This window comes from Leuresthes tenuis, unplaced genomic scaffold, assembly GCF_036924035.1.
Source record: "Leuresthes tenuis unplaced genomic scaffold, fLeuTen1.0.hap1 SCAF_19, whole genome shotgun sequence".
NCBI lineage: Eukaryota > Metazoa > Chordata > Actinopteri > Atheriniformes > Atherinopsidae > Leuresthes > Leuresthes tenuis.
In genome coordinates this window covers 32764048-32791862 of record NW_027325373.1, presented here as the reverse complement: position 1 = coordinate 32791862, position 27815 = coordinate 32764048, and the positions used below count along the sequence as shown (strand labels likewise).

Here is a 27815-nt window from a genome sequence, read left to right as displayed (position 1 = left end):
TTTCATTAGTTTGGACCAAGTCAACCCCTTGTAGTCGTTTTCATGTAGTTGTTTAAATAACGTTAAAACTCAAATGGAAAATGGAAAATTAAACAACTTTTATTTAACAACTTATTGTTATTTTCAGAACATTGGATAGTTTATTGCTTTCTAGCGGTCAGATAATGTAACTACAATAAGAATGACGTAAATCTGGACAGATTGTACATTCATGCATGGTTGAGACATTTAAAACCTATAGTAGAGAGATATCTTAGTCTTTTCAGAAACATATGGCTGACCCATTACAGTTCTGAAACCACAGAAACCTTTGTTTAACTAATCGCACAGATATACTCGAATCCCTGGTTGAAGATGTATTGACTTAACGCAGTTCACTTGTGAACCTGGGGTGTCGCTGTCGAATTCAGTTCCTAGTCGGAAGTTGTAATCTCGCGATATGTTTTGTTTTCATTGATTTCCAAACATGGCGTCTGAAGTGGAGGCGGGCAGCGCTGCAGCAACTGAACCGGACACAGGAGAGGGGTATGTCTGCCCATACATAGTAGTTTCAAATATTACACAGTTTTACGCTATAACTCTGTATATCTGTGAAAATATAACGTGCATATTAGGTCTATTTTCCTCAAAAGGGCTGTTAGCAAACCGACTGGCTAACTAACGTTAGCGCTCCACAGACTCTCCGAGCGAACAAAATCTTATCGCTGAGCTTCATTTGTAAAGAACAGACAGCACTACATAAAATAAACCGACGGTTTAAGCTCACTTGGTCTCCTGACAAACTTTTAAACTGTTAAAAAAAGTCAAGACCTTCTGTCTGTTCATATGTACCTTTTACGCCAGATTCCATTTAAAAAATGGACATTTTAGCTTCAGTGTCTCTTTGATAAATCCTAACGGGATGTTGGTGCAGTACAACCGATTTGTTGAGAAATATGTGGACATGACTATACCATGTTAGATATTAGAATTTTACGTAACTGAATAAAGATTTGAACTATTATTTCCTCTGAAAAGAGTTGAATATTTGAATAGTTTGAAATAGAGCCCTATCGGGCGTCTGTCTCTTCATAGAGAAAACATGAAGTTCTTTTTCTTTTTACAATGTACTATTAATTTTTCCTCAATTATTTATTATCGAAACTTATTAAAGTTCCACGTTGAACTGTATTTAAAGTACTGATGTAGTCATTTGTTCTTTTAATTGACTTTCAGGGATGCCTCCTTCGGGGAACTAACCACCAGCATGGACAATGAGTCATCAAATGGCAAAGAGGGAATGGTAACAGTCTTTTTTTATAAACGTTATTATCATTATGACTTTGCCTTGTACATTTTCTTTTAAATGATAGTTTCGCTTTACCATTTTTGTTATTCATAAAATGCCGTGCATTAAGGGTTGGTGACCTGATGGATTCTAATCTGGCCTACAATCTAGTTTTCAGACTTTTAAATACATAGATCACATCAAGCTCAGTGCTACAGGTTCAGTTATGATTAAATATGTAGGTCTGGTCTGTCCCATCTGCTCTGGCATGCCTGTTTCCCTACGTGCAGGCTGACGACATTGCTGTTGTGGTGAGCCCTGATGTCTTTCAGCTCCCTCTTGTTAGTATCTCAATCTGAGCTCAGACTCCTGCTCTGTCATCCAGGATTGCAGCTGGTGACTGTAGTTTCTGCTCTCCAGGGGCCTTATTTATAAAAAAAAAAAAACTGTTTAGCTTTCATACTGAAAGAGGGTGCACTCACAAAATGGAAAACGCGTCAATGTCAATAAATATTCAGATGTATAAAACTGTGCACACATCTGATCCAGTGCAGCTTTCCTTATAAAGCTTTTTGAAATCGAGCCAGTAACTCAATCTCTGTGCCTCCCAAAAATGAATATAGAGTCGGCTCAGACAAACTCACAAGATGGAAGGAAAAAAAATGTCAATGGGGGGTGTGGTCTGACATTTTAGTGGATGTAAAGAAGAGGGTGATTGTATCTGATTGTATCAGAGTTTCTCTCTGGGTTAGGGTTAAGAAGACACAATCAGAGTGTAGCTGCTATTAAACATATACAAATCAAATTTAGGCACAGCAAGCAGGTTGCAAATAGAAACACATTGCAATGATAACTATTGTATCACAATGTGAAGCTGAAACTAGGGAATCCAATACCAGGGAGGCCCATCTGAGTCAAACAGAGATGGAGGAAAGAGTAGAATGGACCATTAGTGTGTTTAGTGTCTGAAGCTGCGCTACTGCAGGGTTACTCTGCTGTTTTCCCATATAATGTTAAAACTTGGGTGGACTGCCCAAATATGTTTAGCAACTTACTCACACATTTGTTTTTTTTACAATCTAAAAATGTGCTGAAACGATACCACGACATCTAACTGAAAAATCCTGTTATTCCATTTTAATCACTGCTTGCTGTTCAAACTTTAAGGAAAATATGACTACGGTATTTTTGAGTAGAGCATGCGACTTTGAGCTGAAGTTACAGACTTTGTATCTGGAGACTATTGTGAGTCGGATGTTGATTTCTGATTCTCTCCTCATCGAATCATTGTTTGCTCCTTTTGCCAGATCACCTGCCTTGAAAGTGCATGTTTTCCGTGGCTGTGTGTGTGTCAGAAATTACAAATCTTAAGCAGTTATGTTAAGCAGGCAGTCTTTTTTTTTCCAGGAGGCAGCAGGTGAAGGATCAGAGAATGCTGATGCTCTCCCTGGATCTGGAGACGAGGAGAGTGGACGGCAGCTGGGGGAGGTGGAGCTGCAGTGTGCTTTGTGTATGAAGTGGTTCACCGCAGACACTTTTGGCATTGACACTGCGTACGTACATTCAACAAGTAAAGATGACAAGTAAAGAAATTCAACACATGGACAGTAAATTTATATCAGCTGTGTGATGTTAATCAATTTTTCACAAAATGCTCATAAACTGTCCTCCTCCTTTACAGGACCTGTCTCCCATTTATGACCAATTATGTGTTTCACTGCAACGTGTGCCATCACAGCGGCAACACGTATTTCCTTAGGAAGCAAGCAAGTAGGTGATCTGTGAGCTGCAACTTCACTTTCAAGCTCTGTCACATTTCGCTCCTCCCTGAGTGTTTAAAATTGTTAACCGTCTTACTCTTTTTGTGTCAGACCTGAAGGAAATGTGTCTCACAGCCCTAGCAAACCTCACATGGCGGTCCAGAACGAAAGACGAACACCCAAAAACCATGTTCTCCAAAGACAAGGTGGGCATGATACATTCCTGGTCTTTAAAGCTCTTTTAACAGGAGAATTCATGGTAACCAATGAAAATGCTGAAGAATATTCTTTAATATTTTATCGATTATCCTGAATTATTTTTAGGAAGCATTGTATTATTTCACTGTAATCGGTTTGTTTTCTTATTTTTCTTGCTTGCAGTGTTTGTTTTGGTCATTTATCTTTTACTGTTTTCTTTCCCAGTTAACTTTTTATCTTCTATGTACATTCGTATCTAGATTATTATAAAAAAATTATATTTTTCACGGGTAAAACACTTTGAATTGGATTTATTTTACTAAATCAACTTTGATAAGTTGCTTTGTTAAATTAAGTTAAATAAACTTAAAAAGATGATAAACACAATACAAACGTCATAATGAATCAGAATACACTCAGTGCATTTAGGTTAGTGTTTTCTGATGTTTGATTAATTTAACATGATTATACTCATAGAAATGAGACACTGTCTTTTCACATCAGTTATTCTTTCCACCCCTGTTGCCTCAGTCAGAGACTGCAAGTGGAAACAAATGCAGATATTAGATTATTAGAACGAAAGTCGACCAAGTGATTTATAGACTGGATTCTTGCTTACCAATTTTACTGGATGCAGCAGAACCTCCGAAGAGATTCTGATAAAAATTCTTTAATTGTTTATAAACTCTTGTTGATTCCATTATAAAAAACGACTTGTAGAAAATGTAAGTTGACAGTATTTCTGAATGATTCTGTCTCGCTGGTTGTGTGCTTCTGCTCTTTTTATCTGACCAGATCATCAGCGTGGTAATAATGTTCGTTTCCCTGGGCTCAATAAGTGAGCAGGAACAGTAAACTGCAACAGTTGAATGGAAAAACTTCCATTCAGACATAACTGGTTACTCCCCAGGGGGAAATAGTTTGGGTGGGGTTGCTTTGATAGAGAGAAATGTTGTGAAAATACAAACATTGATAATATATACATTTAAATAGAAAAATAACAATCAACACAAGAATGAATTGCAGTGGAAAACAAAGATCGTAAGTTTATTATTTGTGGATTATGCATGAAAAAATGTATTTATTGAAATCTCCAGTTTATTGTGAGCGTTTAAAATGTTTATTTTAATTCTGTGTTTCCATACTGATGGCCGTGAGGGAAACGGTGTCATCTTAGTCTGCGACCAGTAGGTCGATCTCTGCCACATTTAGGAGCAGATGCTTCAGTTCACACCACGTGGCAAAGCTGTCCACCGCAGCTCTGTAGGGTAGTTTTAAGAAAGTGGAAATATGCCAGAAAACATTCCACACAAAATAAGGAAACTCTTGGTCCTGTGTTGCACTTTGTATCTGCGCTTAAAGTTTGTGAAATGTGACACCAAACACCAAACATACTTATTTTTACTTAAAAATATGTGTATTTAAAGAGCATTGACATCATCTTATTTCTCTCTCCGGGTTGCATGTGGAGCCTTAATATTTTCTGGTTATATCCCTCCTTTGTTGCAGGACATAATACCTTTCATTGACAAGTATTGGGAGTGCATGACGACTCGGCAGAGACCAGGAAAGCTCACCTGGCCCAACAACATAGTGAAGACAATGGTAAAAGAGTGATGAACAGCCGGAAAGCACAACGTCATGATACTTTATCTCCTCATGAGGAAAAGCATCCATGTTGAGACAGTCATTCTTTTCCTGTGTGCAGACTTTGTAGTTTTTGTCATCGTACTTTTGTTTATTTTCCAGAGCAAAGAGCGAGATGTTTTCCTTGTGAAAGAACACCCTGATCCTGGCAGTAAAGATACTGATGAGGAGTACCCCAAATTTGGACTTTTGGACCAGGTATTAACCACTCCGCTCCTATACGCACACACCACATAGGAGGAATTTTAGCTGCAGAAGGTGAACGTTTTAATATATGTGTAGTTAGGGCTGGGCGATAAAACGATAACGATATCTATGGAGGAATAACTTTTCCTCCATAGAGATATGAAATGTGCTCGATATACTTTTTCAATAGATTACATTCGTCCATCTTTTGACAGACGATACGAATAGCCAATGATAACGAGAGTTGCGCCGTGCTGAACCAATCACGTGGCTGGAATAGAGCCATGCCACCAGCTCGCTGTAGCATGTTTGTTTGTTTGCTGCTTCAGCCGTATAAAGACAGAAAATGAGTGCTCCCTTGGAAGAAACGACGGAAGACACAGCCCAAGAGGTATTTTGGGTTTTTTTGAACACCAAACATAGTAGTGTGCACTGCAACATATGTCGAGCACATGTTCCGACAGAGACGGGGAATACCACTTATCCTATTTCATCACCTGAAGCAGCACCACCTGTTTGAGCAAAGAGAATGCAAACTTTTACAAACACAGCTGGGAACAAGTGCTAATCTTCCCCCAATAACAAGGCCTGTGCAGCAGCAACAGAAGACCATAGAGTCTACTCTATCCAGCACCATGCTGTATGACAAAAAATCTAAGAGACACCGTGATATTACAAATGCAGTAGTTTATTGTATTGCAAAAGACATGCTACAAATAAGCACAGTTGTAAATAAGGTCTTCAAGTGGATGCTAAAAGTTATGGACCCGATATATATCGATATTAACTGATATTAAAAATATATATATATCGTGGTATGACTTTTCCCCATATCGCCCAGCCCTATCTGTAGTTTAATCTCAGTTGCTGTTTCACCTGTACAGGACCTGGGAACCATTGGACCCTCTTATGACACGCAGAAACAGACCACTGGAACTCCCACTGCTGGTGGGCTCAATGGTAAGAATATAAGACTGTAAATATCCAAATTGGAAATAGATAATCACGGTTTGGACTCTGTAGCACAAAAGACACGATGGGTAGATGGTTTAGGGTGTTTCCACAGCTGGTGTTTGAATGCATTGAAGCACATGATGCTGGACCAGAGTCGGGTTACTTCGTTTGTACCCGTAGGTAGATTTGTTTTGCAGATTAAATCTGCTAAAACATGTAAAAAATCCCAACCAATAGGTTAAAACTATAAAAACAATAAAAGGGTTTTAAACAGTGAAATTATTAAACTATGTATATAACACTGTCAACTGATCACCACCTGGTGGTGAGTTGGCTCTGCTAGTGGGAAACATGCCGATCAGACCTGGCAAGCCCAAATGTATTGTGAGGATCTGCTGGGAACGTTTGGCGGAATACCCTGTCAGAAGGAGCTTTAACTCCCACCTCCGGCAGAGCTTCAACCATGTTCCAGGGAGGTGGGAGACATTGAGTCCAAATGGGCCATGTTCCGTGCCTCCTTTGTTGAGGCTGTTGACCAGATCTGTGGCCGTAAGGTGGTCTGTGCCTGTCGTGGCGGCAACCGCTGATGGGTAGCGACAGGCTGAGCATAACGCAGCCTCGGTGGTTGCTGAGGCAAAAACTTGGGCTTGGGAGGAGTTTGGTGAGGCCATGAAAACGACTTCTGGGCGGCCTCGAAGAGATTCTGGTCCACCATCCGGTGCCTCAGGGGAGAGAAGCGGTGCACCGTCAACACTGTGTATGGTGGGGACGAGGCTCTGCTGACCTCAACTAGGGATGTTGTGAGTCGGTGGGGGGAATACTTCGAGGACCTCCTCAATCCTACCGATACGCCTTCCGATGAGGAAGCAGAGTCGGGTAGCTCGGATGTGGGGCCCCCCATTTCTGGAGTTCAGGTTGCCGATGTGGTCAAGAAACTCGTCGGTGGCAAGGCCCCGGGGGTGAATGAAGTCCGTCCGGAATTCCTCAAGGCTCTGAATGTTTTAGGGCTGTCTTGGTTCACACGCCTCAACATTGCGTGGACATCGGGGACAGTGCCTCTGGACTGACAGATCGGGGTGGTGGGGGGACCGGAGGGTGTGTTCCAACTAAAGGGGGATCACACTCCTCAGCCTCCCTGGTATGGTCTATTCAGGGGTAGTGGAGAGGAGGATCCAACGGATAGTCGAATGTCAGATTCAGGAGGTGCAGTGTGGTTTTCGTCCTGGCCGTGGAACAGTGGACCAGCTCTACACCCTCAGCAGGGTCCTGGAGGGTGCATAGGAGTTCGCCCAACCGGTCTACATGTGTTTTGTGGACTTGGAGAAGGCGTTCGACCGTGTCCCTCGGGGAGTATGATGTGGTTCTGTTTGTGTTGCCGGGCTGTGATCTTCAGCTCTCACTGGAGCGCTTTGCAGCAGAGTGGGATGGGGCTGGGATGAGAATCAGCACCTCCACATAGGAGACCATAGCCCTCAGCTGGAAAAGGGCGGAATGCCCTCTCCGGGTTGGGATTGAGATCCTTCCCTAAGTGGAGGAGTTCAAGTATCTAGGTCTCGTTCATGAGTGAGAGACGAATGGAGCAGGAGATTGACAGGCGAATCGGTGCGAGAAGCTCATCCGGGAGGGGCTCAGAGTAGAGCCGCTGCTCCTCCGCGTCGACAGGATGGCTCGGGCATCTGGTTAGGATGCCCCCTGGACGCCTCCCTGGACGTCCCACTGGCAGGAGACCCCGGGGAAGACCCAGGATCGTTGGAGAGACTTATGTCTCTTGGCTGGCCTGGGAACGCCTCGGGTTCTCCCCGGAAAAGCTGGTGGAAGTGGCCGGGGACAGACGTCTGGGTTTCTCTGCTCAAGCTGCTGCCCCTGCGACCTGATCTCTGGAGAAGCGGCAGATGATGGATGGATGGTGTATACACCACGATTACAGAACAAAATTGAGCTATTTCAGTGTTTAATTGAAGACTTTTTCTGGTTTAAATGTCTCGGATTTGTTCCTCAGTGTTTTGTTTCCTTTGAAAATAATTAAAACATACATGCTGCACTTTGTAGAATTGCTAAGAGCTTCCTGTAAAATGTATTTATTTATATAAATTGTTATATGGTCACTTTAAAGAATCATAATAATTGGACTGAGATCTTTAGTAACCGACTGGTATCGAGGACAAAAAATCTTTGTTTTGAATTGAACTTCTTATTTGCGACCTGAACACGCTGCAGGTTGTGTGATTTTTCTGTACCAGTCAGGCTCAGCAGGAAGATTAAACTGGTCGGGTTTAGGAAGCACATGAGTTCATTGAGCACTTCCAGGGCAGCCTTTGATTGAACTGAACCAAGCAGGTTAAGTGTGAAAGCACCCTTACATGAGTGATAACCTCTGTAAGTTCCCCAAACAGAGTTACAGTGTCAAATGTGATGACCATAGTGATTGTGTGCATTGTTTTCCAGGTGGATCTTCTTTCTCAGGTGAATATGTGGTCATTTGGTATCTGAAGCTGATCAGTGTGTTTTTGTGTCTCGTAACCCTCTGGATAGAAGTTGGCCCTGAGGTTCCAATCACACCCCAGTTTGCACCCCAGTCCCCCAGCTCAAACTGATCCTCAATAAACATCTTGTGGGCAACTTCATCCACGTCCAGTTGTAACCTCCCTGTCTGCTATCTGCTTCTGTTCGGTGCTTCCCCCTCCCTCACAAAAAGCCTTCCCCCATCGGTGAACATACCATCCATGTCTCTGGCTTGCTGCTGATGGGCTCTGAAATCCCTCAGAATCTCTTAACTGAAATGACGCTCTGCCCTCCACGGTGCAGTGTACCTGAGAGCAGAACGCCATTTTTGATTTGCTGTTGGCTTTAACCCAATGCTAATTAGCCTCATCCTCTTCCTTAGCCTCTCACTGAGGTTTTGTAACAGAACAGTGGAGTCATTCACTTGCATGTCCATGAATACGGGGCACAAAGTCACATTCTTAATGATTATTTTGATTGATCATAATTCCCCTTGTTCCAACTTCTTAAATCTTACAGCTAAGTCATTTACTGCAGTGAAGGTTTCAAATTTAGTTTTAAAATTGCCAAGAATCACGGTCAAATTTCTACATTCTATAAGTGATTGATTGCAACGATATCCTTATTATTTACCCTTTCTACAGCAGCTCTCTCATGTAGGTGATTAAGTATTAAGCTGGCGATAAAAGTCAGTCTGTTCAAGTCACAGATTACATTTTATACCTTTCTTTTTGAGTCCAACAATTGATATTCTACAAAAACCTAACTACTAGAGTTCCTCCGTAGAATATGTATCCAGTAAACCTCCATATCTGGCTCTGTAAAGTTAGTTTTACGTGCTGAAAGGCATCAGAAGAGGCTGATGGTGTTTGGAAAATGCCTTACGAACTAATTCTTGCCTTTCTGTGCCTGCTGTCTTCCTATGTTAACTTAACAACCTGCTTTCACTATGTGTATGCGTGTGTGTACAGTGGCGTTATTAGTGCTAAAACAGTAAGAAAAGGTAGTGTGTGCACAGAGCCTTGACAAAGAATTCACCCTCCCTGGCATTTTTCCTATTTTATTGCATTATAAGCTGAAAAGGAAAATTGGATTTTCTATGATAGACCTACAAAAAGATGGTGTTGACGAGTCCCCAAACATGTGGAGGAAGCTACTCTGGTCACATCAAGGAAAAGGCAGCGTGTAGCACCCAGCAGAAGGATGTTTTTCATCAAGGAATTTCATTAAGGAACAACGAATGATGATAAATACAGGCAAAGTGTTGTAAACAGCAGTTTGAGTGTCACAGAGGGGCACATTTCAGCACGATAGTGGTGCTAAACATTCTGCTAGAACAACACTCGAGTCATTTATGGGACACGTTTAAAGTCTTGGAAGGGTCGGACACTAAAGGTTGCTGTACAGCAGCAGAACCCATCCGGCTGGAAGGTGCTGGAGATGTTTTATCTGCAGAAATTAGCAAATGAACCAAGTTTCTAGAGACAACTCAAGTTTTCTGTTTTTCTTTAAGTTGGTTACGTGACAATTTGAAATATTTTAAACGCGTGTCAAACAAATTATACAAAGCGCACATCCATTTCTTTTTAATTACAGATTGGGAGGCAACAAAATAGAATAAATGTCAAATGGGGCAATTACTTTTACAAGATTCTGTATCTGCATAGTTTTCACTTAGTGGGCCAGTATTTGGTCAGAGTCGTCCATATATTCCTGCAGACTTCAGTCTGTAAATCTTTTGCCTGATTATAGTGCTTTGATCTGTATACAGCAGTGTCTGCACAGCCCAGATACCTGGATAAAGGTAATTAAGCTAATTCAGCTGACCCTGCAATAAATTTTCCCCTCACAGAGTTTGGATTTAAAAGTGAGATCCGGTCCATCGTAACTGATTCTCTTCTAAATTAATAGTCGCACAAAAACTCCATGAAGAGGAGGATTCATTGCAGGATTGTTTCAGCTGCTAAAAAACAGGTGTGCTAAATGTCACAACCTGACATCTTTCCTTTGCCACTGACTGTGTGTCTGTGTGCGTTCAGGTCCAGCTGTTTACTCAGTCTTGTGCTTTTAAAGGTGCTTTGGCCCCCGGTCCAGGAAAAGGAAGAGGAGCCAAACGTAAGCAGCAGCAACAGGAGGGAACAGCTGCGGGAGCGACAAAGAGAACCCGAAGGTACAGAATGGAAGTCCACATTAAAAGTGACGCTGTTATTAAACATGTAGTGTTTGACAGCTTTGGCAGGAACTTTGATTTAAAAGTCTGGCACGCATTTTTAAACCATTTGCAGATCATTCTGTCAAATGAGTTTCACATTCTTACTTCAAGGTTGGAAAGATAAGATGATAAATAACTTTGTTACTCGAGGTGAATACTCAAGTAAGTGTTTTACTTGATGTCTGAGACTGGATGTAAGATCACAGAGCTGGCAGCGGTAAAATACCAGAACAATTTGAAGACAAGCTGGTAGAGAAAGCATCTTTGTGATGTATCTTTGCCACTGCACTGTGACAAATATGCTCATGAAAACAGCTCGCCAAACATCAGGACCATTTTGGAAACATCCGTGCACGCACATGCACGAGACTGAGTGGAGATGGTACCGATGACATGTTCTGTTTCTTTCTGGCCTGAGTCATCTGGTCTGCCCCCCTGTGGAATCCTCTGGTAACAGTAGTTGACGCACACGTTTGTGAACAGTTACGTCTATGCAAGTCGCTGATGTGAACGTGTGATTAAAGTGCACATATATCCTTAGACCAACTCTCGTGTCCATGATCAGCATTTGTTTGAACAGTAAGAGATCTGATGAAGATGATCTGATTTCTAATGTGAGAATGTGACAGAGAGCTAGTTATTAACTGCTGTGAATTTACCAGATAAGACGCTTTTCAGATATCTGGTTTATCCAAGTGTTTTTAAAGAAAGACCATTGTTGGCCCAGGTAGAGATGAGCGATGGCCCTGGTCATCTTTTTTCTCTTTGCACAGCTTTCACCCATAGTGCATGTTAACAGGAAGTGGCTTTGATTAACATCTCTTCCTCTGTCATTGCAGTGACCCTCTGTTCTCAGCCCAGCGGCTGCCTCCTCACGGTTACCCTCTGGAGCATCCATTTAATAAAGATGGCTACCGTTACATCCTGGCAGAACCAGACCCCCATGCTCCAGACCCAGAGAAACTGGAGCTGGACTGCTGGGCTGGCAAACCCATACCCGGGGATCTGTATAGGGCCTGTCTGTATGAGAGGGTGCTGCTGGCTTTACATGACAGAGGTACCTGGTGCAGTGAAAATGATCATTAGCTTTATGTTTTCACGGTTTCATTTTACAGTGATTCATGACCCCATATGTCGAACAATGTGTCGCAGCGCCTCAGTTGAAGATCTCAGATGACCGGCTGACAGTGACGGGGGAGAAGGGTTACTCCATGGTCCGAGCTTCGCACGGTGTGCGGAAAGGTGCCTGGTACTTTGAGGTTTCTGTGGATGACATGCCTCCAGACACCGCAGCCAGACTCGGCTGGTCTCAACCACTCGGTCAGTCGTGCTTCACACTCATAATCACTTCTTAACATGAATGAATAACATGGGTTTGTTTTATTAGTGCGCTCTTTTTCATTTTTCCATCACAACTTTTTGTGCGTTGCCTGAGGCCCATTTTTCCATAAATATATTTCAGGTAACCTGCAGGCACCTCTGGGTTACGACAAGTTCAGCTACTCGTGGCGCAGTAAGAAGGGCACTCGGTTTCACCAGTCCATAGGAAAGCATTACTCTTCCAGCTACGGTCAGGGGGACACGCTGGGCTTCTTCATAGAGCTGCCTGATGAAACGGAGATAGCCAAGGCTCTGCCCGACACCTATAAGGACAAGGTAACACCTGAGACCCGATGAGAGCCGCCTCAGATGAACGAGCAGCACGTGTTTTTGATTTGACATCTTTTCTTACAAAAAAAATCACTTCATGTGTCTAATATTACATTACTGTCTGTGTTGGTATCAGACAAACAGGAGGCGTATTTACTTGCTCTCCCTCCACTGCCATTTTTAAGAGATGGTAAACACTCCTGATCTTAACAGATCTTAACAGTTAAATGTGTTCCTTATAGTTGTGTTGAATACTCTGAGTGTACAGCTGATGTTAGGGACATTAACAAAACAGCTAAATATTCAGAATAAACTCTGTAGACTAAACATTTAGAATAAAATTTCCAGGCAGAGTCACACTCACACTTTGTTGTTCAGTTGAGGTACAGCTGCATCTTTGATAATGGCTCACAGAGAACAGTTTGTGGCTCAGTGAGGAGGACAGCTGGTCTCCAATAGCTGGTATCCAGCAAAAAGAAGCAAAAACTTTAATATCCTTGTTTGAAAACACTGCATGAACTATCTTCTAATTGCACCCCTGAATTCTTCATCCCATTTGATCTGCTCCAACAACAACTTATAGGGTTAAAAACTCAGGATGACTGAGCTTATTCTTTTGTTGGCCCTGAACTCCTCATCAGTTGGCTTATATCCTCTTAGTCTGCATTTTATTTGGTTGTTTTCTTCAGTCAACACGTTTTTTTTTAAATCTCTTCTCAGGCACTCATTAAGTTCAAGAGCTACCTGTACTTTGAGGAAAAGGACTACGTGGACAAAGCAGAGAAAAGCCTGAAGCTGATGAGCCCCAGCAGGGTCAGAGCACCTCCTCAACATAAATCCAATGAGAAAAGCTGCTGCTGTTTTCTGCTACTGACCGAAACATCCTGTTTTTTCAGATGATCTTCTATAAAAACGGAGTGAACCAAGGTGTTGCCTTTGAAAACCTGTTTGAAGGCATCTACTTCCCCGCAATCTCACTGTACAAGAGCTGCACGGTCAGTACCCACGATGGCGCCATTATCTGTCAGCTTTTCGTTGTGGTAGATTTCTGCAGCTTCCTCTTGTCTCGCTTCAGGTTTCTGTCAATTTTGGACCACATTTCAAATACCCCCCGAAGGACATTAAGTACCAGCCGGTGAGAACTTGTTTCCTTACACATTGTCTTTTCCCACGTTACTGTGACATATAATTTCTAAAAGTTTTGTTCTCCTCTCAGATGAGTGACATGGGCTGGGGAGCTGTGATTGAGCACACACTGGCTGACATGTTGTACCATGTGGAGACGGATGTGGAAGGTCGACGTAGCCCTCCGTGGGAAGGATGAGCGCATGCTGAATTCAGTACTTACACATCCCCTGTCAAAGTGTCATTTCATCTTCAGACAGTTGAATTAGTGCTGCGGTAAAATGTAGGTCAAGAAGCAGCCTTTCAGCTCGTCATATACAGTTTTTTTCCAGGCATACAGTTAAATCTACCCTAAAATGGCCACTTTAAGCTCATAAAAGTTGGCCGTGTGCCTTCATTGGTTTGAGTGCCATCAGGAAACATTCCTCACTGAAACTTTGGACGGCTGAATTAACTTTCCCCTGGCTTCAAAGGTTCATATTACAAGTTAGAATGCAGTAGAGGAAGTCAGTTATGTGGCCGTCATGTTGGATGTTTTAGCCAAACAAACAGAATTCTCAAACATTCATTCTGCAGACATTCGTAGATTCTGCATCCATTACTCTTTTCTGTCTTTTTGTTTTTGCTAATTTTATGTGTGACAATGTGTGCCAGTTATTTACTGTTTTATACGCTGGATTAAATAAAAAAAATGTGCTAACTGAATAAAGTTGATTGGATTTTTTAAGTTTGGGTTAAAGAAATGCATTTAAATTCTGTGTACTCGGTATGTTTGAAACTGTCTCCTGTTTCCACTTAAAGAGCCCGTATTCTCCTTATGAATGGGTTCATCATTTTTTTCAATAGGTTTCCATCCATTATTCCATCCATCATCTGCCTCTTCTCCAGGGATCGGGTCGCGGGGGCAGCATCTTGAGCAGAGAAACGGATACAAGTGGAGGAGGTGCTTGATCTCCTGTCTCCCATCTGTTTGAAGAGATATTATTAGAAAATAACTTTTCTGTCTTTACTTTTTGGCCATTTTGAAACAGGGTTGTGTGAGGTCTATAGATTTTAACAGGAGTTGGGGTTAGTCACTCACGCTGGTGCACAGAATAGCACATTTTTCCCCAGTCATTGTTACTGACTCATTAGACGAGCAGAACTGGAGTCACAGCTTTCAGCAGTATGATAAATTGGGCAATGATGTGGAGCAACATGGTAGAAATTTATGAGGCTGAAACAAATGGCTTCAAAGATTTGTACACCTTTTATCTTAGCAAATTTATTGCAGATTAACATCCTGAGGAACGATATGCTTTTACCATCTCAGCAGGTTTAATGTGGAGCTCCTCGGGTCAATTTATGGCCCTCTGAGGACATTCGTTCTGCTTTGAAGTACCTTATCGTAAAGACTCACACAGCAATGTATCCAGTATAGTGCGTGGAAACTAATATAGAAACATCCACTTTGTTTTTCCTATTTTTCAGTGCAGGCCTTTTCTAAACAGAACAACTGGATTGAAAATACAGTTTATTTAAGAATACAGAGTGTGACTGTGGTGTGGCTGTGAGGGAGACCATGAAAACACAAAAACAAACGTGCTATGCAGTCATTTAAAGGGACGAGGTGTAAAGCTGCTACATTCGATGGTTCAGTCTCTGCTGGTGTTGACCTTACAAAGTAGTACTGATCAGTCCTGACTTCATGTAGCCCTCTTTGGATGGCAAAATGGGTTTGCTCTCATCTGATGAATCTGGGGGGGAATGCTGAATGAAAGGAAAGAACCAAATGTTACTGCCGTCACAGCCACGTACATTTAGAGACTGTGGACCGTGCTCTTACATGTCTGCGAAAAATACGGCGAAGGAGTCCACGTTTAGGGCTGTCAGGGGTGTGGGAGTGTAACAGATCTGAAGTGCGAGACCCCTCAGGACCAAAAGTGTTCAACTCCTGGAAGCATCCCGTCTCTATGAGCTGAATGGCAGACAGGAAGAGGGTGAAGTTAGTGGATTCTGTCTTAGGTGGGGAAGATTCTGCAATGCAACCCAGAAATAAAGTCACCTCATTTTGCCAGGAAATGGGAGCGCTTCCTGTGTTGAACTTGGTGTAGAATTCGTTGTCCGTCTGGTTCAGAACAACTCCCTTCACTGTAGAAAACTCGTCAATGTCCTGCACGTCACTGCAGTACACCAGCCTGGGCTGCAGAGCAAAACCTACTGTGAGCACATTTGGACACTTTGGAACAATTAACCCTTCACTGGCCGATGAGTTAAACTGGTCTCATGATAAAATGTGAAATAGGCAAAACACTGAAATCATATTGATGACTGTCAAAGTATCTTATTTCAGTAGATTTGAGTCTTTTGCTGATAGGGATGTGGAACAAGTTTTAAATTTAAGGACAAGCCACAGCAGTGCTGGGTAATGTCACACTTCAATCTAATTAGATGAAGGGATTAAAAAGTAACTCTGAACGCAGTTAAGTGCTATGAAAAGTAACCTGTTAGGTTACTATTGTGTAAGCAAATATAAGTGGCCCATTACAGTTGGTTATAATGTGCATCCACCTTTCAGTGCACCACCTCTTTTTTATGGACCTACGCTCTGTAGTTTAAAACTTTACCAGCTAATAACAGGACAGACAGATGCAATATCCCATCAAAGCTTTATTAATAGTAATGATTTAAACAAAAAAGTCGAAGCTTTTGCTGCTCAATGTACGAAGCATTAAAAGTTTCACTTTGGATTTTATGGAAACTTGGATATTCATAGCATCTAATCCACCTCATTACTGATCGCAAGTCATTCATTTCACTCCAAGCAGCAGCTTGAGTGAAGTTGAAAGTGAACTGTGGTTGTTTTCAGGGTGTATCAGCTGTGTTGTGGAGCTGTACTTATCCAGAGTGCACAACAAATGCACAATGTTATGTGCTGGACTGGTTTCCTGCTGAGGTCCAAGAGAAAAAAAAAAAGAATAATTCTTGGATTTTTTTGTTGTTGTTTTGTAGCAGCAGAAGGCAAAGACAGACCCAGAACATTTTTAACAGTATTGCTTATTTAAAATAGTGACTGATTCCTCAAACTTAAAAATCAAGGTGTTGCAATGGTCCAGTCAAAGTCCAGACCTCAACCTGACTGAAATGCTGTGGTGGGACCTTAAGAGAGCTGTGCATAAACTAATGCTGCAAACCTCAATGAACTGAAGCAACGTTGGAAAGAAGAGTGGACCAGAATTCCTCCACAGCCATGTGACTGATAACGTCACGCAGAAAAACATTATTGCTGCTAAAGGTGCTTCTACAAGCTGTTGGATCATGGGGTTCACTTAGTTTTTCACACACTGTTTCTGTGTTTTGTCTTTAAGACCTGGTAAGGGTCGGATGATTTTATTTTCCTGATGTTCCTGATACGCAGAACGTTAGAATTGAAAGTGAGTGTTCTTGTTCCTCATGACTGTAAATTCCACCACATAGTTTTAATTCTTAGTGTGAACACACAAAGTTAAAGTCACATAATTCATTAGGATACTTGCATCAGGTTTAAAAGGTGGCTCAACAAGTCCTGCCTCCAGCATCCGGAAGTTGATCTTGTGAAAGAAAGGATGAACCTTCACTTCTTTCCCTCCTGAGCCCAGGCAGCCCAGCCTGTTTTGGGGGTCCTTGGTCAACAGCTACAATGATGAAAGCTTGTTAATAATCTGGAGAATGGCAGAGAGCTATCTCACATCACAGACTGCCAACTCATGGCAGGGGAAGCACGTATGTTTTTCCAGGTCCCAGAGTCATCCTTTAGTGGGACACTTGATGAAAACGAGTCATCATTATATCAATTTGTTCCTGTGGTGCTTTCCCTGTCATGTGTGCTATGAAGTAAATACTGGGATGAATTTTAGAGCAGCTTGTTTCTGTGACCTTACCGCGATGCAGAGGTCTTTCGCGTCCTTGCTAAACTTAGCGTTGTATTCCTCCTGTCCATTCCTAATCCTTTTCTCCATCTCTGGGGGTTTAAGATGCTCCTTTCTGGTCCTGAACGGAGGCTGGCCTGCAGTCATTTCATAAATCAGACAGCCGAGTCCCCACCAGTCTGCACTCATCCCATAACGATTGTTACCAATGACCTCAGGAGCTGAAATCAGGAAAAAAAAAACATTACTTTTTTTTAGGCTGCTGCTGCCGGTCAGTTATTGGGTAATCAGGTGCATTAGGAAGTCTGTTGGTTCCTTCTTATTAGATAATCTCAGATTTTAGATTTTAATTCATTATAGCTGTGATAGCGTCGTAGTTATTGATTAATGAGGTAACTTCAGGTTCAACGCTGGGTTTTCAGCATAAAAAAGTTGGTTCTCTTCTTACCATGATGTCATCACGGTACTGGAAACCTTCCAGATAATTATTTAAAATAAGAGATTTGTGTGTGTAAACGTGCCGTCTTATGTGAAGACTGAACTATAAAAAACGCCTCCATGCAATCATTCTGTTTTTGCCAGAATGCTTTAAAATAAGCTGCTGTGTGTTATATTTCTATGACATCCTGCCTTTAAAGCTGCTGCTGAGCACCACTGAGAAAAGGCTAATAGTATCTTAAACACAAGAATGATTTACACATCAACATTAAATACACAACTGAATCATAATTAGGAACAGTGTGAAGAAAAATGTCAAATTATCTGTCCTTTGAAGCACATGTTTGGGGTCTAAAGTGAGCTCAAAAGCTTCGATGTAGCACAAGTCTGACACTTTAATGTTTGGGGCTGCCTAGGTCTGAAAAGATCTATTTTAGTAAGCTTTACAGTGTACTCTTATGTCATCGATGCAGTAGAATAGCCTCTCCATTTTTATCTCCAACCAATTTCAGGTTCAGTTTCTACAGCATTCACTGTACTTCAGATGCAGGAATAGGGACTTTAGCAGCAAAATCTTATCAGCAGGTAAATAGTTGAGTTAAGAAACATATGACAAATGAAAATCTGAGTTCCTTTTTGTCGTAGAATGCACCATCAGTAGTGCAACAGCAGTTTGGTCATCACGAAAGCAAACTTTAGAGAAATGACACAGGGAAGCGTGCCCGCATTAGCAATAGTTCAAAAGTTAGCCTATAAAAGCATAAACGGAACTGAAAGGAATGGTGAAGCTCAGGATTTATGAAGCCAATATGCGATAGTTTGGTGTGTGATTGTGTGAATGCTCAGGATCGACACTATATGTTCTCTCGTACGGTAACAACATTCCTCAGGAGTTATAAAGTCATATTTGTTGTCAAAAAGCTGTACTACTGATCCTAAATAAAGCTGCTGAAGATATGTGTGGAGTGGAGTTAAGTGGCTCACACTGTTCACTAAAACTGGCTGCTATGAACACAGCTGCGATCTAACTATGTGGTATTTTCACCAAAGCATGTCACAGAAAAATTCCTCATATTTGTTCAGGTTTCTACGTCAGGATTGGATGTATGTTTTCTGATTGTTATCTAGTGTTAACAACGCCCCCTTTTACACAAGCAGGGGTATGGTCAGAAAATGTGACTCAACAGAATTGTTAACTTGCGTTGGGGTCTTTGTTGTTAGGGTTTATTAAGTCAGATTCTGAAAGATATTTTGGGGATGTTAAACCTTTTACATAGTTCCTGTTAGGCTCTTGTAATGAGGTTTTTGCAGTATTACAGGTTAAGATACTCATCCATCCATTTTCTGGAGTTTATCTACATCCAAATCACTGCTTTAATTAATTTTATCCTCAGGAATCACTTTTGGTTTTCTCTGAATTTGAAGCTCTTTATGAGTCTAACACTGGGTGCATACATACCCATATAGCCCAGGGTTCCCACCCTGCCTCGGACCAGACTTCCTTCTGACAGCTTCACAGCCAAGCCCAGGTCAGAGATGCGGATGTGTCCTTTGGGGCACAAATAGAATGATAAAAGATAAATCCACCAAACTGGTTTCATGGTGGAGATTTTTTTGTAGTTATGACACACTTTCCCTTTCCTTCTCTGCTACAATGAGCCTTGAAGCAAGAGTTGCTCTTCAAGCTCATTCTCAAAGTCTACAACTGTAAAAATGCCAGTCTTCCAACCAGTCATTTGAAGTTAAAGCTTAGAAAACAAAGGTCTCTATATGCTGCCAAGAATGAAGAACCAAGTGCAGAGGTGTCTTAAAATATGTCACACCCACCTTTTTTCCACAGGCGTTAACCCTTAAGCCTTTCCTTAAACGTGTGTCAAAACACCATCAAAATAGTTTCCTTCTTGAAAACAGGTAGAGGCATCTGAGTAATAATTCAAGTTGTCTGCATACATCTGGCAGGATGCCTACTGTTATCTCCTCAATAATTCAGACTGATCTCAGAACTATAAATAGCCACATGGTGGCTTTCAAATGTTTCCATCATAGTGGTTGCATAGCTTGTGGCTTGTTATAGTTCACTGAAAGCTATTTATTGCACACTTATCACTAAAACAAACAAGAGCTTGCTGTGGTCGATACATACCATTGTCATCCAAAAGAATGTTTTCTGGTTTTAGATCCCTGAAAGATCAAACAGCATATGAAACATTACCTTTGAGTGCAGCGAACATGTAACCAAATGCATTGTTTAAGAACACTCACCTGTACAGTATTGACTTCTGGTGGAGGTGAGTTAAACCGCAGCAGACTTCGGCAGCATAGAAACGCACTCTGTCTGTGTCCAGGCCCGGCGGTCCCATGTTGTATATGTGAAACTTCAAGTCCCCGCCGCTCATCATGGTCAAAACCATACAGAGGTCGTGCTTGGTCTCGTAAGCGTATGCCAGGTTAACCTGTGGAGAAAACAGGAAAGCACACTCCCTTTTACAGAGCTTCAATTTCAGAAATCTCCAAACTGTTGAAATATCAGGAGCACTTCAGAGTAATGAGGCCAGTTCAATACTCTGACATCTCATAGAAGCAGGCGTGCTTAGGTGTGCATGTGAAGCTTAGAAAAGTTTTAAAGCTGTAAGATTGTTGCTTATGAAAATGTGCTTTGATGCTCGATCACATTTTTAATTCAACATGTCGGTAATTTCTCAAAGCAGCTCACCACAACATTGAAGGAAAAGCCATCAGTGAGGTAGCAAATACTTTTTAAAAATTAGCTGTACCAAGATGGTATCAAGCTGTGGGCTCATGTTTCTAAGTCCTATGATTTTACTCTTTATCCCCTTCCAGCCTTCTTGTCACTTGTTCACAAGTTAATACTCAGTTTACTGCATTTGCTGTTGGTTTATAATTTTTCCACAATTGGCCTTTAAGGACGCTGACACCAAAAGACAGGCACTATTTGAGGCCCAAGGAACGAGATGGTGTGTTACCAACAATTCAGTTTAAGGCTCTTCTGTAAATCAATTTTTTTCTCAGTGCCTGTGCTTTTGTGTATGAAATATACAACGCAAAGCTTGCCTACACCAAACTAAAAGTAGAAAATATAGAAGACTGAAAGTAGAAAATATAGAAATATAGAAAGAAAACAGAAAAACGACTGTCTAATACAGAGGTTGAGCTTGTCCCTGTTTGATCCCACAGCTTGTTTATACCATCCCCTTTGCCTCCAAATGTGAATATAGCAGAATATCTCAGAGGTGATAACAGTCTGTCTCCAGACCACAGAGGGATAATAAATGTGTTGAAGGACATTTAATGACTGAAAACATTTGAATAAGTTGTTTCAGCTGCAGATTCATCCACTTTTAATCCTATGGGGCAGCAGGGTGGCCTTGAGTCTAAATTAAATAAAACATGTCTTTGATATTGTCACAGTATGGCTCATTACTGTGTTTTAGGAATTGTTGGTCATCAATAACACTCAAATCATTTGAGGGAATATGACAGGAAACCTCTAAGACCTGGATGCAATATTCTTACCACGAATCGACTGTCCAGCCCCTCCAGTATCTGCTTCTCATTGAGAGCCATGGCCTCTCCTCGCCTCTTCTTCACATGTGTTTTCTCCAGCTTTTTGCAGGCATACATCATTCCTGTGGCACGCGCCTGGCAAGCCCACACCTGCAAGGTATCACATGGCATGTCTTTGTTGTGGAAAAACATCCTTGAGAACTGTTGCGTCATGGCTGTTAGTTTCCTGATCTGATAAAATGTGACTGCTCAGACAAACAAACACCCTGCAGAGTTGTAAAGGGACATTTTAGTGAGCTAATTTTAGACTTTAGCTGGTGGATTCTGAGAAATTAAACAATTAAGATCACAGCTATCTTTATCTTTATTAGACTTTAGAGTAATTTTAGCTTTACATTTTCTGCAATTGAATTTATGTGAACGTTATCTGTGTACATTCAGTGGTAGTTTTGGTACTGCATACTTTTATTTAGAAATATACAAACTTGTCCCCAAACCAGCTTGCACTGGTATGAAGAACCTGAGTAACTCTTTGGGGAGGGATTAGAGATGGAAATGTTTCCATATTTGCAGTATGTGCTCTATAATATTCTTGTCACAATAGAATACAAGGTACATACACAACTTAATCTACACTTTATGGTTTCCATTCACTCGTGAAGCAAATCTGAAGCATTTATTCATGTGAATCAGACATGTTTCCATTAACTGGTTTAAAGTGAATAAACTAGGCTCCAGGAAACAAAGCTCAAAGAATAAAGGGAAAAAAACAACTGTGGTGTACATCCACAAGAATAAAATGGAGAGTTCCTCCTCTGAAATGACTTTAATGGGGGTCTGGATATTATACCAAATCTAGGAGGATGCCAGTCAGTCACATGAGTTTATAGTTTGAAAACTCAAGCATCAAATAGCTGCTGAGCCATGTCATTTTAACTTTTGCCAAGTCAGACAAGATTCACACATCTTAAAGTGCACCAAGTCTTCTTCGAAACTCTCAAAAATCACCTCAAGTGATCACAAATAATGTTTTGTCATTAAGGGAGATTTTAATTCCTCCTTTCATGTTCACATCTTCTATCTGTGAATAAAAAACATCAAGGAAAGCCTATCCCATCTGTCATTGGGCAAGAGGAAAGGAGCACCCTGGATAGGTTGCCAGTCCACCACAGGGCCACACAGAGACAAGCTCACTCCTCAGGCAGATTCAGAATCACCAATTAACCTAAAATGCGTGTTTTTTAAGACTGAGGAAGGAAGGTGGTGTTCATGTAGCAAACCAACACATGCACGAGAAACATGCAAACTCCATCTAGAAAGATCCCAGCTGGGTTATGAACTGGGAACCCTTTTACTGTGAGGAGGAAAGCCTCTCTCCATCTGTCATTGTGCTCGCTGCTGTTTATTTTTACAGCCGTGACTGAGAAAGTCTGAAACATACGGTGCACAAAAGTATGTTTGCACAATGTGGCGCTGTTCATAAATCTTTCCTCCTTTTAAAACATTGTGGTCAAAAGCAAAGAAAAAAAAATCTGAAAGATGACATTTTACAAAAGAAAAATTGGACAATATGGTTTTAGATTGGGTGAATTGATCCTTACCTCTCCAAACCCTCCTTTCCCCAGTAGCCTGTACTGTCTAAACGTGTGCTTGGTGATGGGTTGCCTTCAGGAGACAAACAGAAAGCATTCATTCTGAGTTATTTGATTCAAATGAGTCTTAATATGGCACAGAGCCAACAGGAATTGCAGTAAAATATATTAAGCACAAGCAGATAAACCAGCTACCCCACAAACCGCTGATCTGTCAAACAATGTCTTATGTGTCTTTCTTGGTTGGTTTCTTGGTTTCTTGGTTGGTTGTTAACACACATCACAACACATCCACTGACCTCTCCAACATCTTCCACTGTAGAAACCGGTCAAAGAACATGCTGTCCTGGTACTGGGTGAAGGGCTGTCCGCTTAAGTATGTATGGACTTCTCTAATTCATGACACACAAATGAGATGTCAGTCATTGAAAACACAGATGTAACACTCTACATAACCAGGCAGAGGAGGTATGAGCTTACTCCCTGCAGCTGTGAAAGACATCTCCACAGGGATCAAGCTCCAGACTCCGAATGCTGCTTTGTTCATATTTTAATATGATGGACAGGCATTGTATGGACTGTGGAAACAAAGATGAAGTGGTTAAAACAGTGTGTAGAACATGAACTATTGTTTGATGGGTGGATGTAGATCTTACATCAGAATGCTTGTTTCTCAACTTATGAGAAGATAAAACTGTTTAAAGTAATGTTTTTGTGAAGGATGTCAGACCTGTCTTTGTAGGAATGTTTGGATGATATTGATGCCGAAATCTTTTCTCTTTTCATCTGACTGTATCTCAAAGGATTCCTAAAGGAGAGGAAGAAGAGGCTTAGCAAGTACAATCAACTTCTGGTGTCAGATAGTCCAAATAGAGAAGTGATACTGAGCTATCAAACAACCCTGTTTCTAAAAAGAGTCCAATGTAAATGATTCATCTTAAACTCATATATTTATTGGAAGTAATACAAAGACAACTTTTGTTTTAAATTCATTTAAATTTTTCTGCAAGATGTTTTTAAAAAGTTGGAACCGTGACGACAGAAGACTTTAAATTTGTGTGATGTTGAAAGAAACAACAGGTCAGTAACAAGGCTCAGAGAAGCTTTAGTTGGTAAAAAAGCTGAAGTATTCACAACTCACAAAAATAGTTCAACTGTTTTATCATCTGAGGAGCATACTGAGGGCAGTCTTTGAACACAACGAACAAGACTGAAAGCCAATTAGAAATGTTAGTGATCTCCAGGCAGCGCTGAATTAAACACAGACTCGATTCTGTCGTGGAAATCCTTACACGGACTCTCAAAACTACTGTCAGTCAACACAGTTCATCACTGTGTCCACACATGAGGTGAAAACAGAAACAAGACCCAGAAATGATGCTGCCTTCTTTCGGCCCGAGCGTATCTGATACAGACCCATGAGAAATGAAAACTGTCCTGTGGGGATACTTTTTTTAAATTATAGATGTTATGTCCTGTGTCCCAATGGGGAGTTTATAGTTCTAAAAGATATCTAAAGAAACCATCAACGTCTGAGCTAAACTTAGTTCAAAAGTGGAAGCCTTTTCAACATCTATTAGAGGATGTTGATTAATTGTTCACATTTAGCTCAGTATTGTCTGCACAGAAAGATCAAAATTAGATCCTTCACATTATCAATTTGTAAAGACTCCATTGATATTTAACCATATTTTCAGGTTTGGGAGCAACAAACGCTGCCAGTTCACATATTTTTAAATCTGTCGCTACTAAGTAATTACAGTTATATCATTCATATGTTGTCTTTGTCCTGTTTTCAATCAATAAATGTGATGTGGATATAGGAAGGGAAGCTAAAGGGGACGTTTTGTCTGGATCACTCACAGAAGACAAAGTTCTATTAAGACATCAGACGTCCTACACCTGTTGCAAAGTTTTCTACTTCATAATTTTGAGCAAAAGTTCCTAAATACATAAATAAAACATCACAGACTCTTTGGGATAATTGATAATTGCTTAAAATCAACGGTGACTTTGTTTCTAAATTTGTATTTTCAGTTTGATGACGGCACATTCTGTATTGCGTGCAACTGTAAAATTCACTATTTCCTTCTACTTTTTCCCCCTTCTTGTTGTTTCAGACGTGTACAGGAAGTGTGGAAATGAAACCTGAGTCCATGAGCAAACTTATCTTTACTCAGTTTAAAAGCTTCTGTCGCTTTGTTGTGTTGGGAACTACATCTGCCTCTTCTTGTTTTTAAGGTGTCTGTGTGAGGATGCACTTGTGTTGTAACATTCTAGGCTTTAAGTTCCCCTCCACAAAGTTTCAATGTACCAAAGCATCCAGGAATGACATGTAGTCCTGCAGATCCAGCCGACTCCGGCAGAAGAGATGAAACAGCCTCTTGCCAATCGGCTGCCTCACACATAGACTATAGTAGTCCCGTTCTGACAGAGAAAGTAAAACATGATGTAAAATCATGCAACAGCCACAACATGCTTTGACTCACAACACAAACACGCACATGCACAAACCTATGTTCATGGCTAGTTCTGTGCACTGGCTGATATGAGGAAAGCGAAGCATTTCTCTCCACTTCCAGCTCCTGCCTTTACTGCCCCCACCTGCAGGAAGCAGCAGAGGAACTTGTTAAACGTGAAAAAATGAAGCCAAAGCAATGATACATCTCTCAGGTTGACATGTCTGTCAGCAGGGTGTCATGTAGGTGCACATGCACATGTTCATGCACAGCCAGCCTTTCAGGTTTCAGACAGATGTAAGTTCCACTATGATGAGTGAACTATTTATAGCTCCAGGAACTAGTAAGCAAAGCCTGTGAGACCACATTACTCTGCTAACTGAATGGCTGTCACTCAAAGATTTTGTTAAAGTGTCTTCGAAACACATTTGTTTACCAACTCAACATGTGCACAGTGTGTTCACAGTGAAAAACTTGACTTTATAGAGAAACCTTTACTAGCTCTGTTAAGGTTTTTAAAGGCTCCCAAAGGATGAATCTGGTGATGAGGGGAAAAGAAGCAGTGCACCAGAAGAATCAGTTGTTTCTTGATACGCTCTTTAACACAATGTTTCTTTGGGATGTTACTGTCCTTAGATAACCCAATGAAAACACTGCAAAGCTGCAATAAAAAATCCAAAAACTCTGCATGGTCTCGATAAATAGCCACATGTTCTAAGAAAGCCCCTCATTGGATGAAAATGTAGAAATAATTTCTATTTTGCCCCTTTTACATCCAGTCACATGTCATTTTCTCACAACTCTGGAATAACATGTAAACCACACTTACCTTCTCTAGCTCTAACAAGAGCACTGTTCTGCACCATGCTGTCAATATCCATGTTTGAGTTTATTTGCTCTAAAAGTTTCTAAAAGTTTTCTATTTGTTCAGAAATGGAGGAGAAATCTGACTTTCATCCACCGACTGCCCTGAAATCAGAACTCTGCAGCTGCCGCAATGAGTGGCAACAGTTCTTCAGCTGCTGGAGATAAAGCAATAAGGTACGCGTCTAACCTGTGACTTACTTATGAATGGGGACGCTTGTTGTGTGGCAGCGTACTCCAGCCAGAATACACTCCCTTGTCACAGAGGCGGGGCCGGGCTCCTGTCATCCATGCAGGTTAATATCAAAGGTGCCAAGAATTCATCTAATGTGAAAACAGAAAGTTAAAAAATAGGTGCTGTGTTGATTAGAATTCCAGGCATCTACAAATTTTAAGAACAGAATTTAGAATAATTTCAGAAAAAAATTACTAAAACGAAAAAAAGGCCTTTCATTTTGTTAGAAATAATGAGTGAATGATGGTTTAACTGCATGTTAAACTGTTCTGTCAAAAATGCCATCATCCACAAATAAGACTACAGAGCAACCGCCGAATGTCCAGAAATCAACGCTTTGTAATGTTATCGAGAAGTTTCACGGTCATTAAACAGCACGCCTTTGTCTTTGTCGTGTCTTCAGCAGACACACTTTTTACACAGACTGTTTTAAACATGTTTAAACATTTATTTTGCAAGTAAACCAGAAGAATAACCCCTAATTTTGAATTGCTTTGTGTACGAATTGTGCTCTACAAATAAACTTGCCTTGCCTAACAGCTATACACCAGCTGTTAGTGATGAAAAGTAGATTTTACAGCAGTATTTTACTGTGTTTCATTAAAACTACAAGCTTCAGGTCAAAATCGATCCTTTGTATGAAAATTAGGAGTTCATAAAGTAAATTAAACAATAGCAGTGATTCTAATCAAATCTTATTATAATCCATTTAAAGTAACTCTAGAGAATATTTTTGCTCTGTAGCTCCACCACACTTGTAAGATGATGCACCATTGTCCTTAAAACTAATCTCCCTGGGAGTCCTGCACATGTACAGTCACACACAAGAATTTTTTGACATCATCTAATGCCCACACACTGTCAAGCGATCTTAAGATAAAGCAGTAATAATGTGGTTTATGGCCAGACACCAAAGTAGTAAACAGAGGTATTTTGGCCCTTGTGTGCTGGAATAAGCGCCCAATATATAAATACACTGAGACAGAAATGACAAATTAAATTAGAAATTTTTAGCATTTTTAAAAGACCATAATGACACTGACACTTGCTGCTGTGGACAATAGTTCAACTGAGCCTCCTGAACATCCAGAAAAATGAGAATGGAATCAGAGAATGGAATACTCTGAATACCTGGTGTAACAATTAGGAAGTTCTACAGAACCCAAAACACAGTCAGAGGTTCTTTATCTGATTCATTTCAGCAGGAGACTTCCCAGCAGGAACATCAGTTTTTCAGGTCCACAAAACCGGAAGAAAAAACCCATAAAGAATATTTTAAAATAGCAGAACAAACGCATCGGTGAACACAGCTGG

At 41.0% G+C, this 27815-nt stretch overlaps 2 protein-coding genes across 5 annotated transcripts; one reads left to right on the top strand and one right to left on the bottom strand.

Annotated features, from left to right (window-relative positions):
- The first annotated feature begins 458 nt into the window (after positions 1-458).
- On the top strand, positions 459-14225 carry ash2l (ash2 like, histone lysine methyltransferase complex subunit). Of its 4 annotated transcripts, none has more exons than XM_072371624.1 (17): positions 459-525; positions 1216-1282; positions 2675-2820; positions 2949-3037; positions 3139-3233; positions 4735-4830; positions 4975-5070; positions 5943-6018; positions 8458-8475; positions 10588-10684; positions 11566-11783; positions 11879-12046; positions 12189-12382; positions 13097-13189; positions 13273-13371; positions 13452-13511; positions 13593-14225. In XM_072371624.1, the coding sequence occupies exons 1-17, from the start codon at positions 467-469 to the stop codon at positions 13698-13700; spliced, it is 1779 nt and encodes a 592-aa protein (XP_072227725.1). In that variant the 5' UTR covers positions 459-466; the 3' UTR covers positions 13701-14225. The 4 variants fall into 4 exon arrangements, with proteins under 4 accessions (XP_072227725.1, XP_072227723.1, XP_072227726.1 ...); XM_072371622.1 differs by having other exon boundaries at positions 2675-2850; XM_072371625.1 differs by lacking the exon at positions 8458-8475.
- Positions 14226-15028: 803 nt separating this feature from the next.
- On the bottom strand, positions 15029-26472 carry LOC140277109 (G protein-coupled receptor kinase 5-like). The gene is made up of 16 exons (XM_072372012.1): positions 26232-26472; positions 25458-25547; positions 25258-25370; positions 23674-23751; positions 23424-23521; positions 23243-23335; positions 22953-23016; positions 21361-21501; positions 20089-20279; positions 19970-20007; positions 19286-19375; positions 17401-17609; positions 17017-17154; positions 15546-15683; positions 15327-15458; positions 15029-15250 (listed from the first exon to the last, which is right to left on the bottom strand). Exons 1-16 carry the CDS (start codon positions 26281-26283, stop codon positions 15158-15160), a joined length of 1758 nt encoding a protein of 585 aa, XP_072228113.1. The 5' UTR covers positions 26284-26472; the 3' UTR covers positions 15029-15157.
- Positions 26473-27815: the final 1343 nt, after the last annotated feature.

Coding starts and splice junctions, on each gene's coding strand:
- ash2l (XM_072371622.1), top strand. CDS start 467: ATGGCGTCTGAAGTGGAGGCGGGCAGCGCTGCAGCAACTGAACCGGAC. Junction 13,190..13,272: donor AGCTGATGAGCCCCAGCAGG/GTCAGAGCACCT, acceptor CTGTTTTTTCAG/ATGATCTTCTATAAAAACGG. Junction 13,512..13,592: donor AGGACATTAAGTACCAGCCG/GTGAGAACTTGT, acceptor TTCTCCTCTCAG/ATGAGTGACATGGGCTGGGG.
- LOC140277109 (XM_072372012.1), bottom strand. CDS start 26,283: ATGGATATTGACAGCATGGTGCAGAACAGTGCTCTTGTTAGAGCTAGA. Junction 20,008..20,088: donor CAGAAGTCAATACTGTACAG/GTGAGTGTTCTT, acceptor TTGATCTTTCAG/GGATCTAAAACCAGAAAACA. Junction 15,684..17,016: donor AGCCACCTTTTAAACCTGAT/GCAAGTATCCTA, acceptor TTTGCTCTGCAG/CCCAGGCTGGTGTACTGCAG.